The sequence below is a fragment of the Etheostoma cragini genome, chromosome 2, assembly GCF_013103735.1.
Source record: "Etheostoma cragini isolate CJK2018 chromosome 2, CSU_Ecrag_1.0, whole genome shotgun sequence".
NCBI classification, from domain to species: Eukaryota; Metazoa; Chordata; class Actinopteri; order Perciformes; family Percidae; genus Etheostoma; species Etheostoma cragini.
In genome coordinates, this window is record NC_048408.1 from 26,640,867 (window position 1) to 26,658,381 (window position 17,515).

Below are 17,515 nucleotides of genomic sequence, written 5' to 3' on the forward strand. Positions count from 1 at the left end.
TCCTGCTGAAGCTAATTACATATTTGAGAAACATTTTATTAACATTACTAGACCGTAAATAATCAAAATTAAGTTTATTTTCTAAAATAAACTAGTTAACATGGATAAGAAAACAGAAACAATGCATTTTGTTAGTAGATGCAGCATTTTCCCATTACATTCTTTGTAAACAGACATAAACACGGCAAAGTACTCTAAGGTAGTTCCTGCTAGAGTAGATGACACACACACACACACACACACACACACACACACACACACACACACACACACACACACACACACACACACACACACACACACACACACACACACACACACACACACACACACACACACACACACACACACACACACACACACACACACACACACACACACACACACACACACACACACACACACACACACACACACACACGAATTTGCAGTTACTGTATCTTTGACTCTTTACTACATCTCAGCAGTGATATATCCGGTCTGTTCATGTATATTGTGTTATTACCATATCACTCTCTCATACCCATCAATTTACCTACACCTCACCTTGTGCCAGCCTTGTAATGCCTACTTAATCTGCACTTTATGTAGCCTGTTTTCTTGTATTGTATTGAATGTGAAACTGTATGTTGTCTTGCACCCTTATGTGATTCTTGTGAAAATGAGAACCTGTTGTCAACAGCCTACCTGGTTAAATAAAAATAAAAAATTAACACACACGGTGGAGACAATCCCTTTGTTGCTGTTGCGACTGGTAATAATTTGAAATAAGGTAGGTTATTCCTTTGAGAGTTGAGTTTGTTGTTCTATGGCAACCAGTATTAGAAGCCCCTCTTGTTAACACATACACCTCTTTTAGACCACGTTAATGACGGCCTGGGGCAGTGCTTGATTACCAGAGCCCTGATCAAGCACTTAGCCAGTCATTTATTAAGCCTCATAATCAGAAATGCACAGTGGGACCAATTAGAAACCGTGTAAATGAGTGGGCATGCAGCCTATGCTAGTGGTTCACGAAGTAAATTGGTAACAGTGTAATTAATAAAAGAACAAAACTGTGCAGTGTGATTGGTATTTTCTTATGTAACCTCTATTTGTTCCAGGGAGGTTCACTGAGAGGCGGCCTTTCTTCTGCAGGAACGCCCTGATCACATTCACACACATTGATACCTGGAAGCTTCCCAGTACAACCAGTCTGATCTGCTGGAGGGAGGGACGGGATGAGGAGGAGGGCGGGGCGAGCTAGCCTTGTGTTGTCTGAAAATACTTGTAAAATGTCAACAAGTGACATCACAAAACATCGCTTAGAGCACCTTTAATGACTGTGAGAATAAAAAATAATGTCAATGACTTCGTTATGGAAGATATATTACATCTCTTTCAGTCTGTGTTATTTCACACAATTGTTTATTTTATATTTAACCATTTATTTTCATTACAGTGCAATGTTTAAAATGTAATCATTTAATCTAATTACTGTGCAATGTTTAATACTCAGGACTTTTGATACACCAATAACTATATTATTTGCATAATTTGTACAAAAACCCTTTATCTTTCTTACTATTTTCTATATGTGTATAGTTGCTCTCAGGAAATGTGCACCACGTTCCCCCTCTTCTTTTTTTTACTTTTCTTCTGCACTACATATATTTTTATATTTTGTGTCAACACTGTAAAGGGGTTGCTTCAATCTCATTGCAGGTACTGCACTTATGTGTAATGACAATAAAGGCATTCTATTCTTTTCTTCTATTTCATAAGCAAAGAGGAATTCCTTTCACAGCTAAAACTATAGAGAAGAAGTTAGACAGGTGAGTAGGAATCAAACCACAGGTAACAGTATTAAATTTGAGTAATTTTAACCTGCAGTTCCTTCAGGCTTTCCAGGCTGGCTTCAGGTCCATCTTCTGAGGTCACATATCCAGGATAAGTGGGGTAAAACTGGGGAGGTGGTGGTTTAGTGGTCTCATTTCCCCTCTCTGAGGACGAAGCTAGAACCAGTGGTATCAACTTGGCGTGAGCGTAGTCAATCTCAAAGCCCTCAAATATAAGCCCCACCCCCCAGGCACCCAGCGCCTCCTGCACAAGCCTCGACACCTCCCAGGTTGCCAGCACCAGTCGCTCATAGTCCTCTTTTTCTAGTCTGAAAATATCAGAAGTCAGTGGTCGGCGTGGGACCAGCACAGTAAAGCCGGGGGAGTTGGGGAAAGGAGTGAGAAAGGCCACATGACCCTCGTCCTCCCACACCCGCCACTGTTCCTCCTCCCCGCGAACGATGCGTGAAAACAGGCCAGGATCAGCCGGATCGTCCCCGAGGAAAGACAGATTGGGCGGGGCGTCAGGGATGGGGAGCTTGGCTCGAATCCTGGTCTGGATTTCAGACAGGCTGGAGTTAGTCCATCGGCCAGCGGTCTTTGAGGTGCAGTAGCCCGGGTCGTGGGCGTTGTGCTCCTCTTCTCCGGCCATGTGAGGGCACCACTCTGCATCCAGACCATGTAGAGGGAGGACACGGATCTGTGGAAAATGAAAACAAAAGTGTACTATTTAGTAACCAAAACTAGGGCTGGGCAATATATCAATCGATATATGAGGCTGGATATCGTCTTAAATTTTGGATATGCTAACATGGCAAAGTGACACAAGTGTTGTCTTTTCAGGCTACATGACAGTAAAGTGATGTAATTCCACCAGACTGATCTAGCTGTTTTATTCTTTGCCTTTGCCCACTTTGTCATTATCCCCACATTACTGATTATTATTTATCAAAAGTCTCGCTGTGTAAATATTTTGTGAAAGCATTTAAAGTCAACTCTACAAGATTGCCGCAATATTGATATTGAGGTATTTAATAAAAAAACTGTGATATTTGATTTTCTCTATATTGTGCAGCTGTAACTGAAACTCTGAGTGGCATTGTCACAGGAGTGATCCCATCTACAGCCAGGTTAATCAAAGTTTTTACATTTGCTGTTTTAAATGTAACCTGTGGGCTGCTTTGTGTGTCTAGACTGATTGATTGACATCTTCCAGTGTCTCTTGTTAGCTTTGTTGCACATGTTAGGGCGGGACAAATGACAGCTTTATCATTAATATTGATGGAAAAAATTTGTCACTTAATAAAATTCCCATCTAAGCTTCAGACAACCTTCAACCTAGGGGTCTAATCAGCTAGAGCCTGTCAGTAGCAAAAGAAAAATCCCTTTTAGTGGAGAAAAAGCAAGGCTGCACAATTGCCCTATAGGTTTACACTGCAGCTTGGTTCTTGCTGGCCCGTCATTGCGATCCCGCTCAATACTGGACAAATAAAGATTTTTGGTCACATTAATCTATTAAACACTCCCCACAAATGCATGGGGAAATGGGGTCCAGGTTGAAAGAAAAAAAAAAGAAAAATAAAGTTACTCTTTTAATCCTAAAGGCTCTCTTCCCATGCAAAGTACAGCCAACCAGTCTATCAACTGCTCAAAAAAAAAAAACTCACCTGGGTGGGTCTGTCTCTGTGGGGTCGGCTGACCAGCGCACACCTCCTAACCCCCAACCTATCACACAGCAGCTCTGCAACAGCTCTCGCCCCCAACAGCCAGTATAAGAACTCCTGCTTCTCCAGGTGGAAGATGCTGCCTCCGAGGCTGCCAGGGGCGCTGCGCTCCAGGATTACAGAGCCCGGGGTCCAGGGCCGGGGGTTAAGGTGGGCCACCAGCCCCTCGGACTCCCAGATGACATGACGGGGAAGAGCGGAGGACATTCTGTGGAGCCAGGAGAGAGAGGATGGATGACACAGTCTAATCTGTCATTTGAAGTATAATTAATTGAAACCAATTTGTATTGTTTTATTGTTTAATTTGTCATGTCCCGCATGGGCTTAATGGCTACTAACATACCATAATATGCAGCTGCTGTATGATGCAGCACTTGGTCTGTTTGCTCATGTGCTTATCCTACGATATGGCGTATTCAAAACACCAATCACTTCAATGTATTTATACATAGGTATACATATTTATTTATGAATAGCAAATGAGAAGTTAGGAAAACTAGGTGTAGAAATATGCAACAAATGTTATCTTCTGAGGTTACAAAATTAAGCATTTTTTTGCAGCTTCTTCTATGATCAGCAGGAACCTGTCACACACATGCTTTGATAACACACAGCATCACATGATTGGTGTAATATTTCTTTTTCTGACATGGTTCATTGTTGGTTAATACATTGGTTGGTACAATGTTTTCCCCAAATAGCCGACTTCCATACCTTTAGTGAAGTAAAATCATAAATACAGGACTTTTAGTTATAACATGGTGTTCTTACAGTGTGGGATTTACTTAAGTAGAGAGGATTTCAATCAACCACTGATCTATGGTGGGTAACGTTACATACAGTACGTTACACAACTACAGAAAGGTTTTGTATCGATGGAGATAAGAAATGACGCAGATCATTTCTAAAAATGTCGACAAAAGCATTATAGGTATTTAAATTGTCCAGCTGATATGTTGTTCACATGAAGCAAAAAACAACGTTATTTGGTTCCCAGAACGTTCCGGGAAGGGTTCCTTTTTGGTTGCGGGAACGTTTGCTGAAGGTTAGGTTTGGTTGCATCAGAAAGTTTGCTTGACGTTCTGGAAACGTTAGTTTTTGGTAACATCGAACGTTCTCAGAACGTTCATTTTTACATTCCCCTCGCCTTTAAAAACATTAACACCCATATGTGTGCATATAAGCAGGACAGCGCGTGGGTTAACGGCTGGACCACGAGGGCTTTGAGAATATACAACATGTAGCGTTAGCTGGACTATTCTGTTATTATTTTATAATAATTTATAATAAATTATGTTTTATTAAAAATAAGAAATAAAAACACTTTAAGCTGACTGTATAGTTTGTACAGTTATAGTATAATTGTAAAACTTAGCTAGTTCACAAATGCCACTAGCATAAAACACCTGCTTTTTATTAATGGAGTTTGGTCTGTCCACTCAAGAACGTTAATCATTAACACATATTGAGCTGACCTACCTTCTAATAATGAACCGTGTATGGTTAAACAGCATAAAGTCACTAAGGAAGTGATGATTCAACCGACCTTCTTCTTGTTTCTGTTTGCCCGCAGCAGGCCGCTAAATAAGCACAAGCAGCTATCAGCACGGCAGTGTTCGCGGTTTCGCCTCGCCACATCCGTAGTGCTGAGTGAAAGAGAGAAAAAGTAACTACGGGCTAACAGAAAGCACGGGTCTTATGACTGCGATGCCATGCCTCCCACTCTATTTTGCTTTTACTTTCAGTCATCCAGTTTCTTCGTCTTCAGGTTTTAACGGCAGCTTGCCTTGCATTTACTGTTGCACTACCGCCATCTTGTGGAGTAAGGCGAGGCAAGGCAGCTTTATTTGTATAGTACATTTCAGCAACAGGGCAATTCAAAGTGCTTTACACAAAATCTGTTAAAAAAAAAGAAGATAGAACACAAGAATAAACAGTTAAAAATAAAATATAATAAGAGTAAAAGTTACAGTGCAGTATAAGAAATTAAACATTAAAAAAATGAACATCATCATTTAAAGAAAGGCAAAATCGAAAAGAAAGGTCTTCAGCCTTGATTTAAAAGAACTGAGAGTAGCAGCCGACCTGCAGTTTTCTGGGAGTTTGTTCCAGATCTGAGGAGCATAGAAACTGAACGCTGCTTCCCCCTGTTTAGTTCTGACTCTGGGGACAGAAAGTAGACCTGTCCCAGATGACCTGAGAGGTCTGGGGGGGTCATAGTGTAGTAGCAGATCAGAAATGTATTTTGGTCCTAAACCGTTTAGTGATTTATAAACTAGCAAAAGTACTTTGAATTCAATTCTTTGAGGTACAGGAAGCCAGATGCAAAGACTTCAGAACTGGAGTGATGTGATCCAGTCTCTTGGTCTTAGTGAGGACTGGAGTTTTGTGATCCAGTCTCTTGGTCTTAGTGAGGACCCGAGCAGCAGCGTTCTGAATCAGCTGCAGCTGTCTGATTGATTTTTTGGGGAGACCAAAATCTATGTGTGTCTATCTATCTATCTATCTATCTATCTATCTATCTATCTATCTATCTATCTATCTATCTATCTATCATGTGATTGCAGTGGACATACAATAAAAAGGTATGATTCGGTTTTTAAAATCCTATAAATCGATTCTGACTCGTGAGAGCTTGAATCGCAATTCAAGTACGAATAGATTTTTTGCGCACACATATTATTTCAACACACTTTTGACTCTCCAACAATAACTGTGGATAGCATTGACATCCATCAGAGGCTCTGCTTTGGGGGTCTACTTTATATGACACATACTGTAGGTCACACAATGAAACCAACACTCTTGTCAAACATCTTTGTTGCCAGTTTGAAGAGGTGACACCAGGGGGAGCCCTGGAGCTGCAGACAAAAGGGAGTGAATCGATTGCTGGTGAAATAAAAAGATTCAGAGTAACATTAAACACCATTGCTGCATTATAAAACCTTTTGATTCATAACTTGTTGTCTAACACTCATTCCATCTACATCAACTGATCAAATATTAGGTTTTAAGTGTGAATCCCTCTTATCTTTGGCTTGTTCTCAGAACTACTCACTTCCTCTTTCTGTGGAAATTCAACACAAAAACCCCCACACTGACTACATTTGAGAGCATGAAGGCCTATCGGTATTTTAGTTCTAATAGAGAAATGGGTGTACACCGACACCGAGACACCAATATGGCCTGATAATACACACACACACACACACACACACACACACACACACACACACACACACACACACACACACTATTAGTAGTACTTACTAGACCCTCATTGACATAATACTAGCATTTAATAACATTCTTAGCCATCAAAACTACAGATCTTCTCCTAAACTTACAGTAAGCTAAACAAAATCCTAACCTTACTTCTAAAAATTAATCTTAATCATTAAACAGCGCAAAATGAGGATGTGAGGACAGGACAGATCCAGAACACACATTGGTCCTCACAAAGTTAGACATACACAACAACACAAACTATTATCACTTTGTCTGTAGCCCAAACATTTTCAATGCCCTTGCACAATTGAATTTATACAGATGGAAGCACTTGAATAAGATTAAATAAATTAAAGGAAGGCAAAACAATACATGGAGTGGGGATAATTGCATGTATGTCAAACATATAGTAGAATACACCTGTTATTGTCCATTCTTAAGATTGCAGAAAGTGTTGGTCATGTGTATTATCTGTAGAGTTACCACTGTGTGCAAGAAAATTAGCAATGTTTTGTAAATTTTATAAAGTGATCATTGTTGGAAAAACTGTCAAATCATTGGCATACTGTAAGATATATGTGGGGATGTGGTGCCTTTTTGTGTATTACATTGTTTCCAATGTCAAAATACATGTGAATTCCTTTGGTTTACAAGTGGTCTCACATGAAAGGTACAGGGAACAAATGTGTTGTCCCACTTTCTGGGAGTAAATCTGTCGTCCTAATCTGAAGCCCATGACCTCAGTAATGAGCTCAGCTGCTCAGAGATCCTCTGTGGAGCATATCAGCTGAAGACCAGCACGAGGATTCACTCAGCTCGAGTGGGCACAGGATCGCACTGGGTGAAATTCAGGAGCCGAGTACAGAAATACCACAATATCTCTCTCGGGATGACTTAGAAGTGCTCCTCCACAAGATTCCGGTGCAAAAATCAGCTCAATATCAGCAAGTTAACTTTCAAACGTGACCTTTTAACAAAGGAAAAGAGTACTCTTAAAAAAGGCAGATTGGACAGATGTCATACTGCTTTGTTTACATTTAAGAACATAACAAAATGAAATAATGAATCTTACATGTGTAAGTCCATTGTGACTTTTTGTATGTAAGAGATATGATTTTAGAAGCAGCAAAAGCAAAATTATAAAAAGGAAATACTTAAGCTGATTCCAACAAAGCTCAGTTGCAGTAAAATGAATGCATTCGGATCGGTACCTCTTACTGCCTCCCAGCTTCTTGTTTTACTTTAGGTGTAATGGGGACAGACGTGTAAAGTAGGAAACACACAAGGGATGAAACAATTACTGACAGGATGTGAAGTAACAAACTTTTATACCACAATCAAGCCCAGATGTCTTAAGAATGACAAACCCATAAATACTGACCAGAAGAGAAATAAGTATTTTTCTTATATAAATGAAATACACAAAAAGTCAATTTTTACTCCACATACTGCTCCTGGGGTCATCTAGCTACTGTTTTTTCCCTTTCCTTTCTCAGTTTGACAGTAACTAACTCATTTTGACATGTTCCTTGTTTATAGCCAACCAATGGCGGGAGCTGTAGTAAAGTGCCATGTGTTCAAGCCTGCTTAAGTGGATTTGTTCCTGTCGCCCAGCAGCCTTCGCCTATTCTCCGTTATGGACGTATGGAATGTGATGGAGTGGTGGTTGGAGGGCAATAACTGTAGTGATTCTGATATTTTCTAGACTTTCATGACATTCGAATGCAATGTTTCCTGGAGAATTTCACATCATGAGTGGGAAAGCCCCTGAATCATCACCTACACTCGATCGTTGTGGAGTGTAAAACCCACTACACAAACAATATTCTTGGTGAGTTGACTTTACAGTAAAAACAAAGGAGCATAACCGTGAGTATTGATTGTTAAAACATCCAGGCGCTGTGATGGGCTTTTGTTGGTTTTTGTGTTGGGTAATGTCAAGGTTACCATGAAAATTTTACTTTTGAATGCTACTTTACAATGTGAATAAAAACAACTTGGAACTACCTGTTCTGCACTTTGCTACTTTGTACATGTAGAATAGAAGTGTCAATAAAAGTGTCAACCATTTCAAAGCCAAAATAAGTCCTTCAGTCCGACTCCTTCAAGCTGCAGACCTAATGAACTATCCTGCACTTCCATTTCTTCCAACATGTTAGTATCCACACGTGGACTTTAAAACAAGGTTATCCTTCACATGATACACGTGTTAATATCAGCCAGGAATAGACTGGAATATTAGAACGTGTCAGAGTGCTTGACTGTTGCTGACTTACAGTAGACAAACTATGAATAGAGTAACAGCCCTACTAGGTCCAGTCCTTGGTGAGCCAAATGCCATCGTGGCATGTAATGTAATTTGAAATATAGTCAAGTTCTGTCTCAACAACCTACAGCATTAAAGTGCAGGCAATACAAGGGCAAAATTCAGTTTGTACCCTTTCCAAACCGGTTTTACTGGGTTGGCTTTGGGCAACAACATGTCCAAACAGATGTGGAGAAAGGAGAAAGGAAAGGAATACGAGGAGAGCTTAATGTCCTACATCCATTTTTAACATTCAAGTGACCTCACTGCAGCCCAAATATTCTAATAACCCAGTTTGTCATGAAAATATTGATGTTAATATCTTGACTGTAGACAACAGGATTGATGTTTTACAAGCTTTTTTATAAAATAAATCCAGACAGACAATGAACTGTAAAAATGACCTTAGGGTTCAGAGGGTTGAAGGCTATAAACCCGCTGTATTATTTACACCCGTAGCTGAAACTAATGCTGTCTAATGGTAGAGCTATGCCATTTAGATGGGAAGATTGATTTAACGCTCATTCGAGTCCGACCAATAAAGGATTTTTAAGGCCGAAACTGATACAAATATTTGATTATTTAAAAAAACAATATGCTGATATATCGGCCGATATACTGTATATATACATATTTTTTAATCTAGAAACACGTACAAGACATAAACAGATTTCCCTAATGTTAGTTATTTGTAGTAATTTATGAGTTCTCACTAAAATAATATGATAATAATTTGTGTAACTGTCACAGAACAGAGGAACATCAAAATGTATTAAAGTTCTGATAAATAAAATGTATAAAATGCAAACTTAAGATATGAAACTTAAAGTCCTTTGAACAAAAATAAATCAATGTTACCAACAGGGACGCTGTAGAGCGCCCTCAGCTGGACAAACTATGCAACACCAACGCTCATAACATGGTTTACAGTCCGTTTTAACTTTTTAGATATTCATTTATCAGAATCATTTATTTGTCATTATGGATGATTCTGAGGAATGAATATTAAAAACAAAAACAAACTTTATATCAGGAAATGCCTAATATCGACCCACCGATAATATTGGTCCACCGTTATATCGGTCGGGCTCTGACTGTGTTGGATTGGGGGTGGAAAGGGGTCTGGGAACCCAGGGCCCTCATGTGAGGAGGGCCCTGAAAGATGGCAGAAAGACTAGCTGTGGATACAGGGAGGGGCCCTTCGAGAATGCCTTTCTACATGACCCAGTATGTTGTGCTACGCCCCTGCGTGTGAGTAATTTATGCGTGTCTAAGAAGTAGCACTTAAGAATCCAGAGTAAAGCTGAGGTTGACCTTGCTCGTGGAGTCTGGTAACTGGAAGAGAAACCTAGAACATGCTTCACACATGGACCTGTTAGAGGTTGAGAAGTTTGTTTTAAAGCACTAAGGCTTAATAGTAAAAGTTGTCTTTAAAAGTAAAGTATCTGCACCTCCAGAAGCTGATGGATGAAAAGGAACAGTTTTTTAACTGCATGAATCATGGGTGTGGCAGCTCCAAGCAAAGCAGCACCAATTATTCTTGTCTCGTCACATTCCTCTGCGGTCCATAGTAAGCATTACTACAGTTTTCTCAGTTACTCATGCAATTTAGAAAAGACAGTGTCATGCCGGAATGTCTGCATGCTTGTGTGCAGTCCCGTGTCCTAGTTCATGGCGCCAACTTTGTCAGAACCAACGCCTTGTTTTGCATACAATTTACAACAGCCTGCTTTGGAGTCCAGAAATGTAATGCAACACCAACGATTATTTTTGTACCTTAAAATAATGTTTCCAAACTCGTTTCAGTGGTTCTTTAACTCTTAAAGGGTGAACGGCATTTCAGCATTCGCTTTGCGAATCAGCTATCCTCTATCAGCTACAACCGCACTATATCAATTTGCCAGATTGGGAAGCGGATGTGTAGTTCCACTTCCAAGAGTAACAGTGAGATGTTGTTGCTTCAAAGTGCTGATATTATAGAAAGAGCCACAAACTTCCAACTCCAAATTTCCACGGCTTTTTTTGTAACTAGCTGAGGTTAGGTGGCTAACCGTAGCACTTGCTAGCTCGTTCTCAATGGCAAAACACTGCTACAACACACACTAGTTCACCATCGTCTCCAACAGAACTACTTCCATGTACCTGTTCTGCAGGTATTCCACTAGTGCCCCCTTGTTTAGAAGAAGTTGGCCAGTTAATCCTGCCTTGTACTGCCAAAAGTAGGAAAAACAGTTATCTAGCCAAATTTCACTTTATCTAGCTACTGTGCATTTGCGACTCCCAGGTAGTGAGTTTAAGAGTTTGCTAAAATAAGCTAAGTTAACCATCCTGGTTTTAGCCACATGGTCGTTTTTGTAAGTTTTTAATAATATTTGAGATACCATTGATCACAGATGATATCAAGCATCATAAACACAAAAAATGAATCTATATAGCCTACTGCTTTACAAAGTGGAGTAGAATCTTCCTAACTAACTTCTCTTTTTAACAACCAACAAAACCACAGAACAACTCATTTGTAGCCTCATTATCAACGTCATAATAAAGCAGCCTTTGTTATCGCTTTCCCTCTGCTATTTAGCTTGGTCCCTCTTCTTATCTGTGACTTCTCAGGAAGGCAAGGCCTCAGTAGTGTGGAATCTGTCAGGGAGGAGTGTGTCTGTGTGCTTCACAGGTTTTACTGCCAAGACTAAATTTACACAGCTGCTTGACAGTGGTCAGCACATTGAGCTGACTTTGAAAACACACGTTAGTATCACTTTCAGGGATACTACACCAACTTATTTTCAGTCACAGGAGGTAGTACTGGAATTGTTAACACATTGTCACAAGTTACAACTAAGACAAAGTAAGTTAATCTGTGCACCACTTTTGAAACAAGTTGTAAAGGTTGTCCTTATTAATAAACTGCTTAAATATCAAAAATATACACAGACAGACACACTCTACGTGCTAAATGAGCACATATGTGGCACTTAAGGGGTTAAAGACCAGACATCTGTGGCACTCAAGCGGTTAAAGACCAGACATCTGTGGTTTTAACAGCTGGATGGAAGTAATTTTTACTTCCATCCCCCCTCTCTGACACCCACCTGTGAAACATATGACTGGTGTTATCTGGTTTCACAAATACATAGACCTTCCCGTAAAAAGTAAGCACGTGTATTTCTCGCTTCCTTTCTCCTTTTCTCAGAAAATGAGTACCTTGAGTTTAGTGACATCACTTAATCTTTTTACAACAGTTGACTGGTTTGCCAGGTTAAATTAGGGAGATTTGTGGATTATTGCACCCATTTAAGGCTGACATTTATGAATACTTGTCAATTTCCAAACATAAACATCAATCATTTAATAAGGTGTGTACTGCCTTAACTTGGTGCAATATTTAAAATATTTTGCAACTAAAAGTAGGCCACAGGGTTTTCTAGTAACCCTGTGGCCATACCCTTTTTTTGGCACTATCAGTAAACCATCTTAATTTCACTGGATTACATTGAAACAAAGTTTAGCATCATGAACTGTATGAATCATGCATGGAACATGTAAATACTAGTACAGCATAATTATGCTGAGGGCAATGGGACCAGTGCAGCAAGATGGCTGTTTATCTGCTGCATTAGGTACATATATGACAGCCATATAAATATAAAAAAATGACAACATCCATTGTCTACTACATTTGACAATGTAGGCCAGTTTTAACTTCACATTTAAGGATCTGCAGCTTCTCTGTTGTATACCATCTGAAATCAGTAAAGCACATGACAAGCCACTTGAGTTCTGACAGATATTTATTAGAAAAAGAGCAAGCATTTTTACAAGCCTTAGCTGCGCTAAGTGACTGACCTACTCAAGACATGATCAGATGTTATCCAGAATTAAATGACAGTATCTAATATCTGCAAGCAAAGGAAGCAAGAACTATATACAAAAAAAAAATCCAAGTTGACATTGTAACATCAAGAATTCATAAATAAGTTGAGGCCGCTTTCTGGACTTGAAGTTGTTAAAGAGGATAGTGGAAATGGGGTGACACTGGGTTAAAAAGGAACGGGTAACAAGGGAGAAGTGGTCTCTCACTTTACTGACACAGGGTTCATTTCATTCCGGCTGCTGATTTAAGCTTTGAGTGTGAGGAAATCTCTTCTCTAAGTCTAACAATTCCAGGAGCTACTGTATGTTGACTCACGATTTGCATGCCTAGTCTACAAATATACACCCTGCCTGTCCGCCCAAGTACTGCTAGTAAGACAGAGAGTACATTTTGGTGATCTAACAGGGAACTGAGAGACAAGCATGTACAGATGCTTCACCTGACTACCTCCCAGCCCCCTGCTCTACACTAACAATCATCAACTTCCAGAGTCTTTTCGCTTTCACCTAGCAATTCCCTCTTTTCTGTAGCACGTTCAATACAGCCACCATAGCATGCCAATTTTTGTTAATCTCTTAAAAACACACTTGTAATACAAAGTGTTGTTTTGTTGTGGCAAAAGAGTGCCGTCACTACACATTCTAGTTACGATGCCACTGAACTTGTCTTGACGCGACGCTTACGAACTTCCTCCATCAGGTCCTTGAGATACTGAATCTCTCGGCTGATGGAGTCTGCCTTCTCCGTCAACTCATGGTTCCTCTTCTCAAGCTCGTCGCACTCGACTTGAAGCAGGTCTTTCTCGACTCTCTTCTTCTGTCTGTAGCGAGTGGCTGCCGTCTTGTTCTGCTCCATCTTCTTCAGTTTCTTTTCCACCTTGGGAACACCTGACACCGATTTGACCGTGGAGGTCTTGGCAGGGGAAGCGTCACAGGGCTCTGGTTTGGAGTAGGGTTTGGTCCTGGAGGAACCAGCTGGAGAGGGGGCAGGAAAAGGACATGGGAGGCGGGCAGGTGAGCCGGCAACGGACTCGATGCCAGAGTCACTGTCGCAGTCGCTCGATGGTGATGTTTTAATGGACTGGTCTGGGAGAGATACAAGGGAGGGCTCATCTTTGCTGGTGAGCACCACGACAAAGTGGCCAGAGGTGGGAATAGAGAGCACAATGGGGTTGATGGTCTGATCGCTTTCATTGGGGTCTGGAATGATTGTGGCTGCGAGGGATGTGGCGGTTTTCTCTACATCCAGGACATCCACTTCACTGCCCAGCTCCAAAGCGTAGGTTGGAGAGGGAGCTGGAGAGGAAGGCTCAGACTTCACAATAAGCTCCTGATCCGGAGCCACCTCGGTCTTCTTGGCCTCACCCGCTCCAAGGAGAGAGAGCTCCAGAGGGAGAGGGGGGATGCTGGGGAGTGATAGACCCAGCTCAAGGCTCTCGGGCTGGGCGGGGTTGCTTGTGCTGAAGGAGTCTAGATCCAGATCCATTTGGGAATCCAGGGAGGCCAGAAGATCCTTAGGGGAGGTGGGAGACTCATCGGATGAGCAGGAGCCAATGAGGGAATCCAGGTCAAATTCACTCAGGTCAATTTTCTCTGACATCCAGTCCATGCCCGCAAACGCATCGTCTGCTGATAGAGATAATTAATTAATTAATGTTATTACTTCACACATTTTAAAAAAGGTCCCTGTTGTTCATTGGTATTTTGCTGGAACTGGTTTCACATCATCTTGGGTCACTTGATAATTTATTTAGTGATGAGGCACAAATTAATCATTGACACACCCGCCCTGTACGGTTGTGGTTTTGTGACGCACATAAACATGTTCAGATCTGTAACCAGATCATCAGGAACCTCTTACTTTTAATAGACAATAACTGCAATGAAATTCCACATTTAGCGAAACTGGATTCAGCCAGTTCAAGTAGAACCTTGAGAACCACACCTGCCACCTGCTAACCAACCATTGTTCTTGATTGCCCAACACATCTACCACTTAATTATGCTTTTAAATTTTGGTTTTGGCCCAAGTTTCTACAGCGTCTTGCAAAAGAAATTAACACCCACATATTTTGAGCAACTTAACTGTAGGAATGTCAAAATGTGGTACGCTTTAAAAAAAACATTTAACATGTAAGACATGCCGCCGGCAGGTCAACCAGAAGTGCTTTACCAACACATTACGTCCTCTATATAATATTTACAGCTAGCCGGAAAGCAGTAAGCATTCCCAACTTAATCACCTCACAGTGGTGGAAAAACATTCCACACTTGGTTTCTTTCCCCATAAGAACTCACTGATAAAGCCGTTTCTAATTTAGCCTACAACAGCTCCATTTTAGTGAATTACCTTACTCTACTCTCATACAGCAATTGTAATCCTAGCCAACTGTGCCTTTTGTTCCCTATGGCTTCTGATATTTTAATTAATGCAAAATTTGTCACTCTCACCGTTGCCATCGTCTGCTCCAGTGTGGGTGTTGAGCAGGTTGCTGGCACCCAGCCAGTGGAGGGACAGGGTGTCCACTCCGGCCTTGGTTCCCGGGAACAAGGAGGGTTGGGTGGGGGGAGGAGGAGAAGAAGGAGGGGAGGCAGAGGAAAATGGGGAGGACGACAAGGTCTGATAGGGAGACGGGGAGGAGAAAGAGAGGGGGGGCGAAGCTGGCGCCTTCCCCTCTAGAGAGATGGAGGGAGAAAGAGCTTCTTCTTCATCTTTGTCCAGAAGGGGCCCCATGGGGTCAGCCATCAGAAACGAGGGCCCTGTGGACAACAACCTCTTTATTAAAACGCCTAATTGTATGCACAAAATACACAAATGGCTCATTTCATGCTAAAATTTGCAATATGCCACACTTTCCAGCTTGTTATCCAAAAGGAGTGCTGTATGTTCTGTAATATTTGTAGTTGTGCATTAGAACGTTTGTCATTAAAACACCAACCTAAGTACAGGGCCTCCACGTCCTCCAATGCCAGCTCGAATGTCATGGCTGCTGCTTGTCAACGTTAGACGCGAAAGGGTAAATAAAAACAAAGGAGAGTTTGGTGACGTTAGCAAGTCGAGGGGTTCCGTACTGCTGTCGACGGCAGCAAAGCTGTAGGTGGTTGCCGAGAGAGACCTGGGTGAAGGAGACACAGAGATGCCTGTTACTAAGAGACATCATAAGGAATATAGGCAGTTTGAGTGTAGAACCCTAATCGGTTAAATATGGGTAAACATTTTGGGAGCTGAACACACAAACAAGCATGTTTGATGTTGGGAACAGTAAAGGTATTGAAATCATATGAAAATATGATAAGTGGCAGAAATGCCTTTGAAATGAGCCAACTTTATTTGTACATCCGAATCACTCCTCATAGTGTCTGCACTTCCTGAATGTACACCATAACACTTTAACAACCCCCATGCAAACAACAACTTTCTCGTTGGCGTGTGCTTGGGTAGTTAAACTGGTTGCCCGGGGGAGGGGAGGCTAATTTTGGCTAATCCCTTCAAAAGAAGTGACAAAGCGGCGTTGAGGCGAAACACCCCGCCCTCCACCGGGGGATAACATTTCCTAATTTGGTCATGCTTTGGGTAGTAACTCCGCCCTCTGTGCGTCACAGCGGAGATGTGGGCGGGCAACCGCCATTTCCACAACAGTGCCATCTGTACGGGGGCTAGAAGAAAGAGTGCGCGCCATTTTGCACATGCCACGTTGTCAATATTTAGCTAACCAATATACAAATCGTGTAGGCCTTTTTGTCACTGTATAGTATATACGGTATTTACATGGACTTGAAAAGTTGCTGCAGCTCACCGAGTCCACTGTTAACATGGCTCAGCCCAACCCGAGCTATTTCGCCGGCTGGTTATTTAGCTACAGTTAACCTTAATTCACCTGACATTTTGTAATCTGACACCGACACTAGAACCAGGAAATCGTAATATCGGGATCTACTTTGTATCCATAGCAATGATAGTTAAATCCAAGCGCTTAACCGTACTCATCAGGTCTGTAAACTGCACATATAGCTAGCTATCTAACGTCAGTCCAGTTGACATTTAGCTAGGCGTCTGAAGCCAATTGGTCGATTAAAGAAATACTTACGCCATTTTGCCAGAAATAACCAGTGCACTTAGCCTTTGCACTGCCAGGTTGTTGCCGCTGCAAGGATAGCCGCTGCACGCCTTTAAACTGCCATTTTAGCGCGGTAGAGCTTTCGGGGAGAGTCAATAGTCACTGTTCGCAATACGGAAACGATGTGCGGACGGGGAGCATCACAGTACGTTATAAAGTGCCAAAACACCGCTGACTGTATTCCTCCGCGGTGTCCCATACACATTGTTTGAGTGTACATTCATGGTAACTGGCAGCAAATATTATCTTTAATTACTAGTAGTAGCGACTAGTAATATCGTCTAACCCGTCTCTGCTAGTAGAGAGGGTAATAGGAGTTTCCGTTTAAGAAAAAACATGTACATGCAACAAACTTCCAGGTGGAAAGAAGAAACGCTGACCCAAAGCATATTACTCCGCTCGAGTTTGGTTTGTGATTGGCTAGAATGCACATCGTCATAACAGCTGACA

At 41.4% G+C, this 17,515-nt stretch overlaps 2 protein-coding genes across 6 annotated transcripts; both read right to left on the reverse strand.

Moving 5' to 3' along the window:
- Positions 1-1,553: 1,553 nt before the first annotated feature.
- LOC117952493 lies at positions 1,554-5,305 on the reverse strand. Of its 4 annotated transcripts, none has more exons than XM_034884837.1 (4): positions 5,281-5,305; positions 5,088-5,187; positions 3,485-3,749; positions 1,554-2,517 (listed from the first exon to the last, which is right to left on the reverse strand). In XM_034884837.1, the coding sequence occupies exons 1-4, from the start codon at positions 5,288-5,290 to the stop codon at positions 1,846-1,848; spliced, it is 1,047 nt and encodes a 348-aa protein (XP_034740728.1). In that variant the 5' UTR covers positions 5,291-5,305; the 3' UTR covers positions 1,554-1,845. The 4 variants fall into 4 exon arrangements, with proteins under 4 accessions (XP_034740728.1, XP_034740755.1, XP_034740746.1 ...); XM_034884855.1 differs by having other exon boundaries at positions 1,556-2,517; positions 5,021-5,187; positions 5,281-5,298; XM_034884864.1 differs by lacking the exon at positions 5,281-5,305 and having other exon boundaries at positions 1,555-2,517; positions 5,036-5,194.
- A 7,542-nt stretch (positions 5,306-12,847) lies between these two features.
- On the reverse strand, positions 12,848-17,249 carry atf4a (activating transcription factor 4a). Of its 2 annotated transcripts, none has more exons than XM_034884752.1 (4): positions 17,036-17,249; positions 15,887-16,063; positions 15,399-15,707; positions 12,848-14,573 (listed from the first exon to the last, which is right to left on the reverse strand). In XM_034884752.1, the coding sequence occupies exons 2-4, from the start codon at positions 15,930-15,932 to the stop codon at positions 13,594-13,596; spliced, it is 1,335 nt and encodes a 444-aa protein (XP_034740643.1). In that variant the 5' UTR covers positions 15,933-16,063; positions 17,036-17,249; the 3' UTR covers positions 12,848-13,593. The 2 variants fall into 2 exon arrangements, with proteins under 2 accessions (XP_034740643.1, XP_034740634.1); XM_034884743.1 differs by having other exon boundaries at positions 12,848-14,576.
- Positions 17,250-17,515: the final 266 nt, after the last annotated feature.